Below are 19,393 nucleotides of genomic sequence, written 5' to 3'. Positions count from 1 at the left end.
AGAAGGAGGAAGTAATCTTGTGGGTACACTCTTCCCCAGCTCTCTCTTGTGTCCAAATGAGTGCAGATGTCAGCCATAGTGTAGAAGGCCGAGAGATTGCAGAATTGTTGCCAGTTAGCCTCTTGGCCAACCATGGAGCCATATACTTCTAGGCTTTTTATTATGAGCAGAGAATAAATTCTTAATTGTTTAAGTCATAATTCCTCAGGCTTTTTTCTATCTGGAGCCAAAAACATTCTGATATTGATCCAACATTTAAATGTGAAAACGCAATCATTAGAAAAACTCACAATAATAATATTTGCTATTAACAAAAATGTATAGGAGTAGGTGGGGCTGGGGAGACCAAGTAAGAAAGATACCTTCCTCTTTTGCAGGAAAGATAAATTAAGAAATAGATGTACAGGTTAATAGTAATAATTATTGAGTTGAGACATATTAAAATATAAACTTTCAAATGGGCTTATTTATAGATAGAAGTGCATTCTCAGACAGCAGAAGAACAAATTAGGAGAAAAGACTTGATTCAAATGCCATGATTACAGATTAAAGCAACCAAAATTATGAGATGAGATGAGAGAAGATGAAGGAAGATATCATGTAAGATGATTTTTTTCTTTATTGTTTGCAGTTTATGTATTTATTTTTGGCTGTGCTGGGTCTTTGCTGCTGCTCAGACTTTCCTCCAGTTGCGGCAGGTAGGGGCTCCTCTCTTGTGATGCCAGGGCTTCTTATTGCAGTGGCTTCTCTCGTTGCAAAGCACAAGCTCCAGGGCTTGCAGGCCTCAGTACTTGTGGATGCTTGGGCTTGGTTGCTCCATGGCCTGTGCAATCTTCCCAGCCCAGAGATCAAACCTGTGAGCCCTGCATTAGCAGGCAGGTTCACTGGACCACCAGAGAAGTTCTTATTTTCTTAATTTAGCAACATGTGAATATTTATAGTACACATTTTAAAATATAACTATAAACAATGATTGAAGGTATTTCCCATGTGTCTGTTGTGCAGTTTTTTTCCTCAAAAATGGGCATAAGAATCAAATATTCACAGTGAAAAGAAACCAATTTACTTAGTCTTTGAGAATAGATTTTAAAGATCCTTGGAAAGAAGTAATTGAATGATTATCTGATTTCATACACTGTCAATGGGTGCTTTTTTTTCCCCCTTATATTTCCATTTTCAGTCCTCTCTTTTCATTTCTTCTCATTGTGTTAGGTACACACCCTCCATTTGATGCTAATAGTCTTAAACATCTGAAAATCTTTAGGCAATCTCCAATAAATCCGAGAGTCCATTGGCACAGCACCAAGGACAAGAAGTAAGAGTATTTAAAAGCAAGGTCATTCATCCAAGAAGAGGGATGCTTTCTGCCAGAGTTCTATTTTCAGATTACTGAGTTCTAAATGGAGCCATTCATTCTAACTGACAGTTGACGATGTTAATAGCCAGCAAAGTGCTTCTGTGAGCAAACATTACTGTTTTCCTTTGTGTCTGTTTCCACCCCAGTGATAACCATTGGCAGCAATCAGTGCCCTCACTATGTTTCTGTTCCTACCAGCCCAGATGATTCTTGTAAGAGGTTGCTGTGCCTTATCCCTGCTCTCACAGACCTCACTCACTTCCTCAGAACTAAAATTTACTTTCAGATTGAAAGTGGAGACATGGTGAGCTTTACTTCCCCAGGGGACATCCAGATGTTCAACAGGTCACCAGATATTCAAGGCTAGAGCTCTTGGAAATCAATTCTTACACATTATATCTGAAGTCCATCAAAATATGGATGAAGAATAAAAATCTAATGCTGTATAAAATCATTACTGCTTCCATAAAACACATAGTTTTCCCTCATTGTTGATAATTGTTGTTTTTATATTCTTTGAAAAATGATTTTCCATATTTTTCGTGCCTACAGATTATGCATCCTTGACTAGATTGTAAATCCTATGAAGAAATAGAACTTGTTTTTTAATTTTATTACATTTTTTAATACAATACTTTGTACATACATTTAAGAGGACATTCACAGAGTTTATCACTAGATGGCAGTAAAGATCAAAAACTGAATGAAACCAAAAAACTTCCGAGTAAGAATTCTGAAATAAAATTTTAATTTGCATAATAGAAATCAATATAAAAGTTTTATGATCAAATACGAGAACTTATGCATATCTGAAAACCATGCTGGCTACTGTTTGTGCTTAAAAGGTGGATTATTCTGGGGAAAACAATGGAAATATTGAAATCAAATTGTTAATCACAACCAATAATGACATGCCTGTTTGTATGATAATTATGCATACAAACAACTCCCGAGAGACAAACTTACAAGCATTTTACATTATGTGAGAATCTTGCCTAAAATATTAAAGTACAATTCTGTGCCTTCTGTCAAAAAAAATGATTGCCCAACGAGTAATTTCTTCATTTAGCATTTTAACATTCTTCATTCTAGTATATTTTCTACATTTTTTAAGAACAATTGGATAATGCAAAACATAAAAAAGTATTAGAATGAAGCACAATAATTCTCATGATACTTAATGACACTTTGCTATTGCTGTTTAGTCATTCAGTCCTGTCTGACTCTTTTGCAACCACGGACTGTACCTTGCCAGGCTCCTCAGTCTAAAGGATTTCCCAGGTAAGAATACTGGAGTGAGTTGCCATTTCCTTCTCCAGGGGATCTTCCTGATTAAGAGATAGAAACTGCATTAAAAAAAAAAAATTTAATAATTTCAGTTTCTAATTTTTTTGCCAGTGTTTTATTTTAGAAAAAGTATAGTGCTTGTTAGTCGCTCTGCTGCTGCTGCAAAGTCGCTTCGGTCGTGTCTGACTCTGTGCGACCCCATAGACGGCAGCCCACCAGGCTCCCCCATCCCTGGGATTCTCCAGGCAAGAACACTGGAGGGGGTTGCCATTTCCTTCTCCAATGTTAGTCGCTCAGTCATGTCCAATTCTTCTCAGGTACATGGTCTGTAACCTGCCAGGCTCCTCTGTCCGTGGAATTCTCCAGGCAAGAATACTGGAGTGGCTTGCTGTTCCCTTCTCCAGGGGATCTTCCCAACCTAGGGAAGGAATCCAGGTGACCTGCATTATAGGCAGATTCTTGACCGTCTGAGCCACGTGGGGCCTATCTTGGAGCATGTTTCTCATTTTGTTTATTTGCTTAATGTGAAGAGTTATGATAAAACGTTTTTGTTGTATAGACTTTGCCCTCTAAACAAAACCATTTTGTCCTTTGATCAGAGATAAGGGAACCTTAACACCTACACGGACATATTTACCTCCAAGAAAGATCAAAAAAGTAGGATGGCTTAGTGAATTGCTCAATGGATCAGAAGGTCTTCCTCTCAGTTCTGTTTTGGTGTCACTTTTCGCTAAACAGTCCTTGCAATGAATTACCCATTACTTAATTGGAGAAAGAGTTGCAGAGAGTTGAACTTGACTGAGTGACTAATCACAAGCACGAGCTTAAGCTTATTGGTGGCATCAGGTGCCAGGGGCTTATACTGGACCAGACACTACTTTTCTTTTTGTTTTGTTTTTAAGATAAAAAACTTCTTGACTCTTTTGAGTGAAGATAGGAAAGAACCAGTCAAGGGGAAGATTTAAAACACAAGTAGTTAATAATCAGCCCCATGAAGTGTAAATATTTGCCTATTTGATGCATGTATATTTGTTTTCTGTGTAATCCATCCAAACACAGAGAAGCAAGAGGAAACAACGGTTGTATCCACTTTAAAAAAAAAAAAATTAACAAATGATTTTACTGCAAGTTCTTTTTGTAGGGAGTCAACTTTGTGATTTTATATAAAAGTGGAACTTTTTGGTTTGACTTCTTAAAATTATTTTTTAAAAAGACCAAAAAAAATCATCAAAGCAGAAACTAATATTTGCTTGCAAGTTTTAAGAGAAAATGTTAGAAAAACTATTATACGTGACTAGGTCATAAATTCCATATGTCTAGCTTGGACGTAGAGCAATGTACGAACCTCTTATTTTGTCTTTACTTAGTTGGGTCTTTCTCCCATGCTCCCAAACACTGGAAGAAAAAATAATTCTTAGCCCTATCTTGTTTAAAATCCAATAGTGTCACTGCCTCTAGGGAACAAATGAAATGGCCAGTATCTCACAGCCCAAGTTAACCTCTAATGTCAAGTTTTCCCCTTGAGTAGACGAGAAATGTGAACCAGCAAACAGAATGGCCAGGGGACAATGAGCCAGAGACCTCAGTCTTTCCCTCGACAGTGACCCACGTCGCCTGGTATACTCCAAAAATTCTTAGAGAGTAGCCAAGGGAAGAAGAAATGGGAGAGAAACTAAGAAACTGAGCTGTTTTTTCTAGACAGATAGAGACGGATCTAAAAACAGATAATTAAACCAGATGAAAATTCACAGCTGCTGCTGCTGCTAAGGCGCTTCGGTCGTGTCCGACTCTGTGCGACCCCCTAGACGGCAGCCCACCAGGCTGCACCATCCCTGGGATTCACACCAGATGGCACTAAAAGTTCATTTTTTTCCCTCCTTTTAAACTGAGTATGAAGTTTTTGAAGAATAATAGATTATATTTAGACAACAAAGAAGAGCTGCATTCAGGGTTGGCTTCATGAGTACACAACCTCTACACATGGGGCCCCATTCAGAGGTCCCCACTATTTGGTTCAATGGTCTTCTCTATCTGTCTTGAACGTCTTAATAATTTTTGGGCAAGGACCCTCACATTTTGCCATGTACCCATCCTGGGCTATATTTTCTCTGATAGATTTAGAAAGACTAAAGTAGACTTCTGAATGTGGAGAATTTAAGAGAGAAAGCACACATGCTAGATAAATGAGGACAATATTTAAAGTATAAAAGTTGAGACACTTGAATAGTTGGTTTGCATGCTGGCAACACAACATTTCCAGTGATCACGATCTTCATGAAAATAAAACAATAATTGTTTCCAGCTAGAAGCAAGAGACTTGAAGTTTATTTCCATTAGACTGGCCAAAACAAAACAGACTACTTTTTAGATGGGTGGTTTGGTGGATGACTCAGCTTGGGACTAAGCCTGAATTTCTATGGATTCCTGTGGTGGGGTGAAAAAAGGTAGAAAAAAAAAACAAAAACAAAAAACCCACATACATTGTGAAATTCAAGCCATTTTCTTTTCCTTTTCTTTCTCTCATACTGTTTTTGCATTCTACTTCTGCTCCTTTTTTGTAGGTACTTTTCCTACTTTTACTTTGGACCCATTTGTAGTTCCATGGGCTTCCCAGGCGGCTGGATATTTCAAATAGCAAGATCAATAGATACAGATAACCAGAGAGCATTGCGTATAGCCTAGTTCAGAGATCCCAAACAAAAAAATAACTGGTGGTTAATTTAAAAAATATTTTTATTCTTAGGTAAAAAACAGAAGTTTTTAAAAAGATAATGGTAGGCATTAAAGCTTTTATCACATGAGAACCAGAAGGATGATGTATTAGAATAGTGCAGTGTTGTGTTTTTTGTTTTTTTTTTTCCTGAAAGCCCCATTCAAGTTCTAACTAATCAGTAAGAAGTCCCTTTACTTCTGTTGGGCTTCCATGATTGTTCAGCAGTAAAGAATCCACCTGCTAATGTAGGAAGTGCAGGTTTAATCCCTGGGTCAGGAAGATTCCCTGGAGAAGGAAGTGGCAACCCACTCCAGAAAGTTCCATGGACAAGAGGAGCCTGGCAGGCTACAGTCCATGGGACCCACAAAGAGTCCAACATGACTGAGTACACACATTCGCAGAAAAACTGAGTCAATAAATAAGCTTTTCACTGCTTGAAAGGTTAGCACTACTGAATTTAATAATCTCCAGTGAGGTGAGAGTATAAAGAAGATAATCCATAACTTAGTTTACTACATGCAAGAGCTCTCATTTCATTCCTCCTTGCAGCAGCTAAAAATGATCTGATGTTTCTGATATTATTGAACATTTCATAATGTATTCTCATATCAAAGGAAGCTTTCTTTGGAAAAAATGCATGACAAACTCCTCATCACAGCAGAAGCTACTGTGTTTTAATTTTTACTGAGTTCTTTATGTGGGTTCAATGCTGATTATCTCATTTATTAATAGTTTTCATCACAACCATCAATGTCCTCATTTTACAGACGAGCAAACTGTGGCACAGAGAAAGGAGGAAGCTTAGGCAAGCCTCACAACCAGTGAGTGGTTTCATTCAATTCATGATTTGAATCATGAAACCTGACTAATTCTCAATTATGATTAGGAAGATGCTGATCGCCTATGAATCAGTCTTCAGAGCCAGAAAAGCAAACAGTGGTAGTAATTGTAAGACGATGCATTGTTTACACATCATGGCTAAAGAAAAGATTTGGAAGGTGGGTCACTTTGGCTATTGAGTCAATATCCCAGGTTTCTACCACTGAAACTAAAGAAAGGATCATTTCCACATGACTGCACCTTAGGTATCCAGAAACGAAAAGACTTTTCTTTTCCTGCATTTCTGGCTCAGCCTGAAGCAGGTACACAAACTCCAGAACAAGGATTTCTTTTCAGCACTTTCAATTTTTTAAAGTCATTTTAGTTTGGAGCTGAAAACTAGTTTGCTACTGCTGCTGCTAAGTCGCTTCAGTCATGTCCGACTCTTTGTGAAACTATGGAATGTAGTCTGCCATGCTCCTCTGACCATGGGATTCTCTAGCCAAGAATACTGGAATGGGTTGTCATGCCCTCCTCCAGGGGATCTTCCCGACCCAGGGATTGAACCCATGTCACTTATGTCTCCTGCTTTGGAAGGCAGGTTCTTTGCCACTAGCATCAACTGGGAAGCCCCAACACTAGTTTAATCCTAGTTTAATCACTATAAGATCTATATCATCCATAGCAAAAGAAATGGATGAAATATAAACACCATTCAATCATATTGACTGTTTCACCTATCATTACCAATTATCTTAGTATCTGAAAGCACTGGATTTTTTTCACTTTCTCTTAGATGGTTTAAGGTATATAGTTTGTACTCCTCCACACCAGAATCTACAAGTAGTCTGTGTGTGTGCATATTTTAACAAAATCACTGTAAGTTTACAAAAACTCATGTAATCAAGCAAGGAAGGATAAGTGAAAACTTGTTTTCAGCAAATGCAAAACACTAGCTACCTGCTTTGTGTGTTTGTTCATTTATTCCCTAATAAGAAGGGGAAAAGCTTTCTTATTAGCATTATACTTAATTTCATATCTTGTCATGGAAATTGAGTCGACAGTTTTTTATTCTTTTTCCCCTGAGTTTTGACAATAAATACATTTCTCTAATATTTGATATTTACATCTCTGTTATTTTTCCTTTAAACTTGGGCATTAAAAGAAAATTTGCCATAAAAAAAGAAAATAAAACCACCTTTATGGCCTTGTTTATTAGAATCACCAAAAGAATGAATAAAATCACTGAATCACTGAATCTCTAAGCAAAACAGGACATTTGACTTTTACCTATTAATAAAAATAGCATCTTTGTCAAAAGACATGGTGTCTTCTGAAGCAGGTTCTAATTTAGTCTCATTTCTTTCTTAATTTTTCCTTGGCGTCAGAGACCTATATTCAAATTTATGTTCAAAATTCATTCACCATTCACATATTGTGGGACCTTGGGCAAGTCACGTGATCTTAGGAACTTTAGATTCCTCATATGTAAAAAACACATGACACTTCCCTACCAGATTTGTTTGAAGACTAAATTAAATATATATATAACAGCTTAAGTTCTTAAGAATAAGTTCTTAAGTTCTTAAGAATAAGAAATTCTCAATAAATTTATTCATTCAATAATTCAATAGGATGAAGTTTTACTGATCCTTCACATATTCTTCATTACATAGCTTTTCCCAATTCTGTTACTCTCTTATTTCACTAAAGTATTTCACATATATCTGTATATAATTATTATTACATTATATTGTCAACTTTTGCATGATTCTTTCTGGATTCAAAAGCTGATTACCACTTTCTTTCTTAATATGCTTTTTTTTTTAAGGAAAAATTTTTTTTTTTTTTTTAATTTTATTTTATTAGTTGGAGGCCAATCACTTCACAACATTTCAGTGGGTTTTGTCATACATTGATGCTGGGAAAACTGGTCAACCACTTGTAAAAGAATGAAACTAGAACACTTTCTAACACCATACACAAAAATAAACTCAAAATGGATTAAAGATCTAAATGTAAGACCTGAAACTATAAAACTCCTAGAGGAGAACATAGGCAAAACACTCTCTGACATAAATCACAGCAAGATCTTCTATGACCCACCTCCCAGAATATTGGAAATAAAAGCAAAAATAAACAAATGGGACCTAATGAAAATTAAAAGCTTTTGCACAACAAAGGAAACTATAAGTATGGTGAAAAGACAGCCCTCGGATTGGGAGAAAATAATAGCAAATGAGGAAACAGACAAAGGATTAATCTCAAAAATATACAAGCAACTCCTGAAGCTCAATTCCAGAAAAATAAATGACCCAATCAAAAAATGGGCCAAAGAACTAAACAGACATTTCTCCAAAGAAGACATACAGATGGCTAACAAACACATGAAAAGATGCTCCACATCACTCATTATCAGAGAAATGCAAATCAAAACCACAATGAGGTACCATTACACGCCAGTCAGAATGGCTGCTATCCAAAAGTCTACAAGCAATAAATGCTGGAGAGGGTGTGGAGAAAAGGGAACCCTCTTACACTGCTGGTGGGAATGCAAACTAGTACAGCCACTATGGAAAACAGTGTGGAGATTTCTTAAAAAACTGGAAATAGAACTGCCATATGACCCAGCAATACCACTTCTGGGCATACACACTGAGGAATCCAGATCTGAAAGAGACACGTGCACCCCAATGTTCATTGCAGCACTGTTTATAATAGCCAGGACATGGAAGCAACCCAGATGCCCATCAGCAGATGAATGGATAAGGAAACTGTGGTACATTTACACCATGGAATATTACTCAGCCGTTAAAAAGAATTCATTTGAATCGGTTCTAATGAGATGGATGAAACTGGAGCCCATTATACAGAGTGAGGTGAGCCAGAAAGATAAAGAACATTACAGTATACTAACGCATATATGCGGAATTTAGAAAGATGGTAACAATGGCCCTATATGCAGGGCAGAAGAAGAGACGCAGAAGTACGGAACAGACTTTTGAACTCTGTGGGAGAAGGGGAGGGTGGGATGTTTCCAAAGAACAGTATGTATATTATCTGTGGTGAAACAGACCACCAGCCCAGGTGGGAGGCATGAGTCAAGTGCTCGGGCCTGTTGGGCTGGGGGGATCCAGAGGAATCAGGTGGAGAGGGAGGTGGGATGGGAGACCGGGATGGGGAATTCGTGTAGCTCTATGGCTGATTCATATCAATGTATGACAAAACCCACTGAAAAATAAAAAAATAAATTTAAAAAAATATAAAAAAAAAAAAATTAAGTTTGCAGCAAAATTGTATAGATTTCCATTTAGTGTTTCTCTATATCTCACAATTTTCCCTATTATTAACATCTTAGATTAGCAGGTACAATTTAAAATTGATGAACCAATATTGATGCATTATAATTATCTAAACTCTATACTTGGGTTTCACTCTTTATTTTATCATCTGTCCCTGGAATTCTAAAGGTAAGAATTCTGGAGTGGGTAGCCATTCTCTTCTCCAGAGGATCTTCTGGACCCAGGGATCGAACCAAGATTTGCTGCATTGCAGGTAGATTAATTACCATCTGAGCCACTAGGGAATCCCATATAACTCTATCATTTCAGTTCAGTTCAGTCGCTCAGTCGTACCTGACTTTTTGCAACCCCATGAACCGTAGCACGCCAGGCCTCCCTGTCCATCAACAATTCCCAGAGTCCACCCAAACTCACGTCCATTGAGTCAGTGATGCCATCCAACCATCTCATCCTCTGTCGTCCCTTTCTCCTCCTGCCTTCAATCTTTCTCACCATCAGGGTCTTTTTAAATAACTCAGGTCTTCACATTAGGTGACCAAAATATTGGAGTTTCAGCTTCAGCATCAGTCCTTCCAATGAACACCCAGAACTGATCTCCTTTAGGATGGACTGGTTGGATCTCCTTGCAGTCCAAGAGACTCTCAAGAGTCTTCTCCAGCACCACAGTTCAAAAGCATCAATTCTTCAGCGCTCAGCTTTCTTTATAGTCCAGCTCTCACATCCATACATGACCACTAGAAAAACCTTACCCTTGACTAGACAGACCTTTGTTGACAAAGTAATGTCTCTGCTTTTTAATATGCTGTCTAGGTCATAACTTTCCTTCCAAGGAGTAAGCGTCTTTTAATTTCATGGCTGCAATCACCATCTGAAGTGATTTTGGAGCCCAAAAAAGTAAAGTCTGACACTGTTTCCCCATATTTGCCATGAATTGAAGGGGCCGGATGCCATGATCTTAGTTTTCTGAATGTTGAGCTTTAAGCCAACTTTTTCACTCTCTCACTTTCATCAAGAGACTCTTTAGTTCTTCTTCACTTTCTGCCATAAGGGTGGTGTCATCTGCATATCTGAGGTTATTGATATTTTTCCCGGCAATCTTGATTCCAGCTTGTGCTTCCTCCAGCCCAACGTTTCTCATGATGTACTCTGTGTATAAGTTAAATAAGCAGGGTGACAATATACAGCCTTGATGTACTCCTTTTCCTAATTGGAACCAGTCTGTTGGTCCATGTCCAGTTCTAACTGTTGCTTCCTGACCTGCATATAGGTTTCTCAAGAGGCAGGTCAGGTGGTCTGGTATTCCCATTTCTTTCAGAATTTTCCACAGTTTATTGTGATCTACACAGTCAAAGGCTTTGGCATAGTCAATAAAGCAGAAATAGATGTTTTCTGGAACTCTCTTGCTTTTTTGATGATCCAGCATATGTTGGCAATTTGATCTCTGGTTCCTCTACCTTTTCTAAAACCAGCTTGAACATCTGGAAGTTCTCGGTTCACATATTGCTGAAACCTGGCTTGGAGAATTTTGAGCATTAGTTTACTAGCGTGTAAGATGAGTGCAATTGTGGGGTAATTGGAGCATTCTTTGGGATTGCCTTTCTTTGGGATTGGAATGAAAACAATCTTTTCCATAACTCTATAGGGTTTGACAAATGCATAGTACATGTATTCACCATTATGATATTGTACTCAGTATTTTAATTAACCTAAAAATGTCCTGTGCTTCACCTATTTATCTCTCCCTCCTTCTCCCTAACCTTTGGCAACCACTTATCTTTGTGTCTCGATAGTTTTGCCTTTTCCAGAATGTCACATAGTTGAAAGCATACAACCAATTTTTAGATTGACTTCTTTCACCCAGCAATGTATAATATTAATATATGTCTTTTCCCCAATGTCTTGATAGCTCATTTCTTTTTATGGCTCAGTAATAGTCCATTGTGTGAATATACTAGTTTATACGTTAATCTTTTGAGAGACGTCTTGGTTGCATCCAAGTTTTGGAAAGTATATATAAAGCTGCTAAAATCATTTGCATACAGGTTTTTGTGTGGACATAACTTTTCAACTCATTTGGGTAAAGACCTAATAGTGTGACTACTAAATCTTATGTGACTGTTTTTAACTTGTAAGAAGCTATCAAACTGTCTTCCAAAATGGCTGTATTATTTTTGTTTCCTATGAACAATGAATACGACTTTTCTATTACTCCACTTGGAATAGATTTTGGCCATTCAAATAAATGTATAGTGGTGTTTCATTCACTTTAATTTTCCATTCACTACTGACATATGATGTAGAGTACCTTTTCATATGCTTATTTGCCATCTGTGTATCTTCTCTGGTGAAATATCTATTCAGATATTTTGTTATTTTTTAATTTAGGTGCATGCATGCTAATCGCTTCAGTCATGTCCAACTCTTCGTGAACCTATGGACTGTAGGCTGCCAGGCTCCTCTGTCTAGGGGATTTTCCAGGCAAGAATTTCCCGACATAGGGATGGAACCCGTGTCTCTAATGTCTTCATGTCTCTTGCATTGGCAGGCAGGTTCTTTACCAATAGCGCCACCTGGGAAGCCCTTTTTAAATTAAGCAATTGTTTTCTTTATATATACTTTGGATACCAGTGTTTTATCAGATGTTTTGCAAAGGTTTTCTCCAGGTCTATGACTTGTTTTCTCATTCTCTTAACAGTATCTTTTACAGAACAGAAGTTTTTCATTTTAATGAAGTCTAATCAATGTTTTTCTTTCATGGATCATAGAGAGCTATGTATTTTTATCTTCTGAAATGTTTCTTTATATCTCTACTTACTTACTTCATACTCTCCCATTCAACTATGTATCCACTTACATAACCTAGGTTCTGGAATTTAGTCAGGAGCCTCTCAAGTAGTTTTTGATAAAATATGTAGGTTAATATCTCTGCAAAGTATCATTATACAGAGTCCTAGCAGGAAAAGACTGGCACACCAAGCTGGGAGCTATCTGTTAATGTTAAATAAGGGACTATTTAGAGGTGGGAGCAGGTTAAAGGAAACAACATTGAATGTTGCAGCACCCAAGGACCAGTATCAGCATGAATTCCAGGAGCCAAGTAACAAGAAAGGAAAGTTCTAAAAAAAAAAGAGTGTTGAGAACTTGGGCCATCCACAAGATGTTATACTTGTAGAACATACATGTTAATAAACTTGTATAGAATCAGATTTATAAATCCGTATAAAATCTCTATAGAAGGAATCCTTCCTCCTGATCTCCCTTTTTCTACCAGGTCCTCCCAAGGGCTGAATTCACCCATAAGTAGGAAGATAAGTGAGTCTGTAGGGTGAAGTCTTCAGAAGTCAATTTCCAGAGGGGAGCAAAAAAGAGTAGAAAATGGATGGGGATGGTTAAGACAGGCAAAGAAGAATAACAAGGTTAGGCAGTTTCTTTAAAGATAATTTAGAAGAGGAGGAAGTATGGACTCAATCTTTTTCTTTTTTTTTTTGACTGCCCAGCAGGGCATTTGTAAAATCTTATTTCCCCAATGAGGGATCTAACCCATGCCTCCTGCAGTTCTAAAGTGGAAATACAGAGTCCTAGCCACTGGACTGCCAGAGAATTCCCCAGCAGAAATTTTTTTGGCCATGCCGAGTGGCATGTCGGATCTTAGTTTCCCTATGCCCCTGCAATGTAAACACAGATTCTTAACCACTGGATGCCAGGGAAGCCCCACAGTATCAACTGGCAGAAATATTATTTGATCCACCTTGACCTTATGTTTAGAACAGTGATAACAAAAACACCTGGATAAATCCATCCTGTCTCAATGAACCAACCCCAGGTTCCTTCTAGTTTCCCACTCAGGTACTTCTCAATCCATCACACAAGGGAGGTATCACATATAGTAACAAAAGAACTAGAAAAGTCAGCAACGCAATAGGCAGCATGTCTAAATGGCAACCCACTCCAGAACTCTTGCCTGGAAAATCCTGTGGACGGAGGAGCCTGGTAGGCTCTAGTCCATGGGGTTGCAGAGTTGACACAACTGAGTGACTTCACTTCCACTTTTCACTAGCCTCAGTTTGACTAATATGTTATGGGCCAAGTCGTCATGGTTGTACCATAAGATGTACGTGGAGGAAAGTGAAGGAATGGTAATTAAGGCAAATAAAACTACAACCAAGTGAATAAAGCTAAGATATAGTCAGAAATTTAAATACCCAGCTGAATTATTTTGGGAATGTATAAATTATCACCTTTGTGGTAAGAATACTGTCATAGGAAAATTTTGATTTTTTTTTTTTTTACAAAAGTGCAAAAGCAATTCAGTAAAATAAAAATAACCTTTTATACAAATGGTGTGAGAGCAATTGGATATTCATAAGCAAACAAAAGAATTCTGACCAAGTCTCATCGCACATGTTACACAAAAATTAGTTCAAAATGAATCACAAACTGAAATAGAAAATGAAAAACTATAAAACTCAGAGGAAAAACAGAGGAGAAAATTTCCAGGACCTAGGGTTAGGTAAAGAGTCTGTAGATGTGACACCAAAAGCAAAATCATTAAAAGGAAAAACTGAACCTCATTAAAATTTTAAATGTTTCCTCTGAGAAAGTTTATCATCTATTAAGATGATAAAAAGTCACAGACTCAAAGAAAATATTTGCAAACCACATATTTGACAAAGGACTAATATCTAGAATATATAAAAAGTTGTCAAAATTCAACAATAAAAAAAATAGACAATGTCAAAATACAAAATAGTGACAATGTCAAGTGCTGATGAGGTTAGAGAGAAACTAGATTCCTTATACATTTATTGTGGGAAAGTAAAATGGTACACCATCCTGGAAAACAGCTTGATAGTTTCTTAGAAATCTATACATGCAACTACCATTTTTTTTTAAAGTGAGGAATTTTTATTGCTGATGCCATTTCATCTTTATACTGGTTCATGAAATACAGCAGAATGTTCAATTGTTACAATGCTGATGCAATAAATTCCACTATTATACAGAGATACTATCTCAATAATCTGTATTCAGATGGTGAAAGGGTTAATTGTTCAGTTGTGTTCCACTCTTTGTGACCCCATGGACTGGAGTCTGCCAGTCCCCTTGGTCCATGGAATTCTCCAGGCAAGAAGACTGGAGTGGGTAGCCATTCCCTTCTCCAGAGGAACTTCCCAACCCAGGGATTAAGCCCAGGTCTCCTGCATTGCAGATAGTCTTTACTATATGAGCTACAATACATGCAATGCAAAGTAAAAGTGTTAGTTGCTCAGAATTTCATGGACAGAGGAGGCTGGCAGGCCACAGTCCATGGTCACTAAGAGTCAGACACAACTGAGCACACACAGAGATGGTAAAATGTAAAAAGTTCATTTTCTAACTCTGTGAATATTTTATTTAATATGCAAAATCAATTTCAACAAGTGGTTATAATATAAAATTCAGATTCCTATCCCTTGATATCAAATCAAGCAACTGCACTACACACAAAAGAAAATCAGAATAAAAAAATCAATGACACATCCACTGTCCTGTAAAATCATTTTATTTTCTGCAAGGTAAACATTTTTCTTAGGCACTGCTACTAGAACAACCTCTTTATAGGGTTTTATAGTTTGGAATAACTATATTTTTTTTTTTTAAATTGTCTTTATTTTATAGAGTTGTAATACAAAAAATGATTTATAGGCTATATTTTTCAGGAAGAAGTTACTAGACTATATTCCTACTGAAGAAATTTTCCTATTTAAATCTATGATATGGAATGAAAAGATGATTAAAAAGTCTTCTGATCAAAAAGCTTGAGATCATCAAAGGAATGTTTAGTTTCCTCCACAGAGAGCCACCAGGATTTTTTCATAATCTCCTTTGGTTTCATCCTGTTGACAAAAATAAAGTATACTTAATGCTACCTGAGACCACAATCAACAGAAAGTATTTTTAAATTGTAGAATAATTATTGTATTAGGCTTAGCATACATCACAGTATATCAATTTTTTAGGATCTTGGATAAGAATATCACTTATTTAATTAATAAAATTTATATAGCAGATAACTGGCATTTTTAATTGATTATATGAAAAGCAATAGCTTTCAAAATTCAGATTGCAAACTTCTCTTGATTATTCTGTATTAAAGTCATTATTTTCCAAGAATGAAATATAACACAGAATAAATACAGCAAAATATAATTTCATATCACCTCTGACTTGCTCAACCAGACTGAAGGTTATAAGTCCATGATAGTCTCACTTTTCATGTTAGATTTTTGTTATCCAATATAAATGCCAAATTGAATTTAAATAGTCATCTCTCTTTCATTAAGTTCAAATCTCCTTGACTTGTCTTTCTTTTTTACTCTCTAACTTGAACATGCATTTTATATTTTCTACATATGACAAAGTTAAGGAAAAATTTAGAATAAAAAATTTCTAATCCTCAGTCAATATTCATTGCAATATAAATCATTATACATCTCTACTGAAGTATTTTGATTGCTAAATGGATATACAGCAAACTGTTTCCATGACTATTGAAAAATCTGCAGTCTTTCTGTATAGAACTTACTAGCAGATTTTACCAGTGAAAGTTCAATTTACTTTAAATTATGTATCTTTTTAAAAATTTTTGTTTTTTGGTTATACTGTGTGGCAAGTGGGATCTTAGTTCGGCAACCAGGGATCAAACTCATGTCCCTTGCAGATAAAGTACAGTCTTAACCACTAGATCACAAGAAAAGTCTCTGTATCTTAATATAACAAGTTTATCTTATATATGTAATTTATGAATACAGTAAGTCAGCCCTTCTTTTTGAAGAAGTTGCAAAAAAATGATCATTTGTGGGGGTAACATAATGAGAATTACAACATACCAGGATGGCTTGACAGAGAGAGATGCCATACAACTTCTGATAGCAAGCTTTGATGTCATTCATGTCAATTTCAGAGCGGGAAACCATAATCCTGATCAGTGTCTTATGACGAGTTCCAATACCCTGTCAAAAACAAATGATAGTTAAGTGTCCCTTATATTCCTAGCCTCCTCTTGAGGCAGGATGTGCGTTTGAATGTGAAGCTCTTTTGCTAACCTATATAGTTTTTATGGAGAAACTATTTCCACATTAAAATACACACAAACACAAGTGGTAATAAAATGACACGAACTCAACTGTGATAAGAGAATCATATATAGAGCTTTTAAAACTTCCTAACTGATCTTCCACTATCCAGTCTTTATTTTGTCTAAGCTATTCAAGAATTGCAAAGTAAACTTTCTAAGTTGTAAATCTGATCATCTGATTCATCTACTTAAAACCCATTAGTGACCTTCTGTTGATATTAGGATGAAAATAAATCATTTCACCTGGGCTTACAATGTCCTGCCTGATTCTACAACTTCTTCCACCATGCACCATCACTCTCATTATATTTATTATCCTGAAAGCGACATGCTATGTTCTCTTCCAGGACCAGACTTGCTTTACCCCTTCATTCCTTACACTCTTGCTCTCATCTGGCTATTTCCTGTTCAAATAGCATGTTGTAATTTAGCTGACACCTACACTGCTTTCCGAAGTCTGGGACACAGGTCCCTCTTCTCATTTACAATACTAGGTGTTCTCATTACCCATCTAATAACCGCACTAGATAATGGCAGGCATGGGGTCAGGAACTGTACTGCCAACTACCTAGTGGAACAACGCCTATCGCATCACAGGGACTCTTTCTTATTAGTTAGCTCACTCTCTCCTAAGACTTCCTTATTTTGGAGTTGCAAAGGAAAAAAATAGAAAACTTCACAACTTTTTACAAGTATATAGGTACCATCCTATATAATAAAATACAAGCTAGACAATAAAGTGAAATACTTAAAGTGACATCTCAAATACATCTTAATAACACCTTACACTTTGATGAACTTAGAATGACATTTTAAAATCTCAGAAAGGCATATTAAGCAATGCCATGGAAGGCAAAATAATAAAAAAGATAAATGAAATTTAGAAGAGATCATAAAACTTACAACCTTAGCAGAAGCAGGTTGCTAAAATCATACACTAAAAGAGGAAGTATATCGCCCTTCCTCTGCTGACTCAGATTTTATGCAAATCATAAGTAATATACAAATTGCTTTCAAGCTCACCTTACCATCTTACCTATAAAAGAATATAACAGGTCTAACAGAATTTTATTCTAAGAAGTAAATGTATTACCTCCTGCATTGGATAGAAAAATAATTCTTTTTAATGAAAAGATATTAAAAAATAAATGTAATTTTTAAACAATATAGGATTTTCTGTCCTCTCCATACAATAATTTTTTCCCCAAAGCAAATCATATGTTACCTTCATGGCCTGATGGAGCTTCTCAGCAAAGAACATTGGCTGGTTTGTAGCACACTTCACTGTAAGAGAGGCATGTTTTAGCTGACATCTTTACCACAAAAGAAGAAAGGTAGATATGAAAGAAATAGGAAATACAGAGGTTTGCAAGTAAGAGTCTGTTCTCCATCTCTGTTCCTCACCATCCACCCCCAGTAAGGGATATTTGGCTTAAAAGAAGCTATTTTTTAGATGGTGATTTTGAATATTCTGTCTTCTGATAATATCATTTATCTCCTATTATCCTAAATCCACCGATAGCAACTTCAATAGTTCATGCTATCCTGAGGATACTCTTCATGGAAACAAGGAAACCAGTAGATGTTAAAGGCCATGTTGGCAGGCAAGAAATACTTTTTTCCTGTTGTAATAAGAAAAAAAAAATCCAAGTGCGACAGGACAGTCATAAAATATAAGGCAACTGCCAATAAAATACTAACAGGTGTATCAATCAGTATTAAGAAGATTCTCTACCTTCTTACTCCAAGTGTGATCTATGGACCAAAAGAACTGGAGTCAACTGAGAATTTTTTAGGAATGCAGACTTCCAGTCTCCACCCAGACCTACTGAATTAGAATCTGCCTTTTATCAAGATTCCCGAAGGGTTCATGTGCACGTTAATGTTTGAGAAGCACTACTTTATCATGTAGGTTTCCAAACCTCGACTGGTCATCTGAATAAAATGGGAAAACTTTAAAATTCTTTTCTTCTGAAGGTCTAAATCCTTTAAGATTTCCCAAGATTACTTAGCAAGTGACAGACCAGGATGTGGACCTTCATTTATCTAATTCCAAACCCCATGCTCTTAATGGCCATTTTGACTTTCCTTTGTGCCATGCCCAGCCTGGTATATTGCGTGGTATAAATAGATGTTCAGTATCATCCACCTGCTCATCTTTTTAATCAAGGAAATAATACCTGTAATTACTAACAAGACTGTTGCATCACTTTAGCTAACTATTTATTGCCATTATCTTACATGCTACTTTTATTTGCAACATAAATTATATCTGAGTTTTTGTCTCATTATTATATTTTGTAAATTATTGGACAACATTGACAATGCAATTTCAAGTTAGAAAACCCTTCCCCCTCCAGGACTACATACCAATAACTGTGAGGCATTTCTCGATGTCACCTTTCAACTCCAGGTCCAGAACTTTGTTCATGTCATGCTTACTATACTTGGCGTATTTCTGAAACACTGAATATTAAATTTAAATTTAGAGATGTACAGAACATCCTGTTTTTTAGCAAACTAGCAAAATCAGGCATGGCCACGAAGTCAAAGCATTCCTTGTGCGTGTGCTAAGTCACTGCAGTTGTGTCTGACTTTTGGTGACCCCAGGGACTGTCAACTGCCAGGTGCCTTTGGCCATGGGATTCTCCAGGCAAATATTGGAATGGGTTGCCATGCCCTCCTCCAGGGGATCTTCCCAACCCAGGGATCAAACCCGCGTCTCTTATGTATCCTGCATTGGCAGGCAGGTTCTTTACCACTAGCGCCACCTGGGAAGCCCAAAACATTCCTTAGGA

General features: G+C 36.7%; 1 protein-coding gene across 2 annotated transcripts in view; it reads right to left on the bottom strand.

Moving 5' to 3' along the window:
- Positions 1-15,004: 15,004 nt before the first annotated feature.
- ANXA1 (annexin A1) overlaps positions 15,005-19,393 on the bottom strand; it is a 136,193-nt gene continuing 131,804 nt past the window's right edge. For both annotated transcript variants that reach the window (XM_065907690.1, XM_065907689.1), the window contains exons 10-13: positions 18,966-19,061; positions 17,821-17,879; positions 16,348-16,470; positions 15,005-15,354 (exon numbers count right to left, since the gene is read on the bottom strand). In XM_065907690.1, the coding sequence (XP_065763762.1) occupies positions 15,298-15,354; positions 16,348-16,470; positions 17,821-17,879; positions 18,966-19,061 (335 nt within the window). In that variant the 3' untranslated portion in view covers positions 15,005-15,297. The remainder of the gene's footprint in view (positions 15,355-16,347; positions 16,471-17,820; positions 17,880-18,965; positions 19,062-19,393) is intronic.

This window comes from Muntiacus reevesi, chromosome 17 (genome assembly GCF_963930625.1).
Source record: "Muntiacus reevesi chromosome 17, mMunRee1.1, whole genome shotgun sequence".
NCBI classification, from domain to species: Eukaryota; Metazoa; Chordata; class Mammalia; order Artiodactyla; family Cervidae; genus Muntiacus; species Muntiacus reevesi.
Note: the sequence above shows the minus strand (reverse complement) of the source record. Positions and strands in the feature narration are given on the sequence as shown.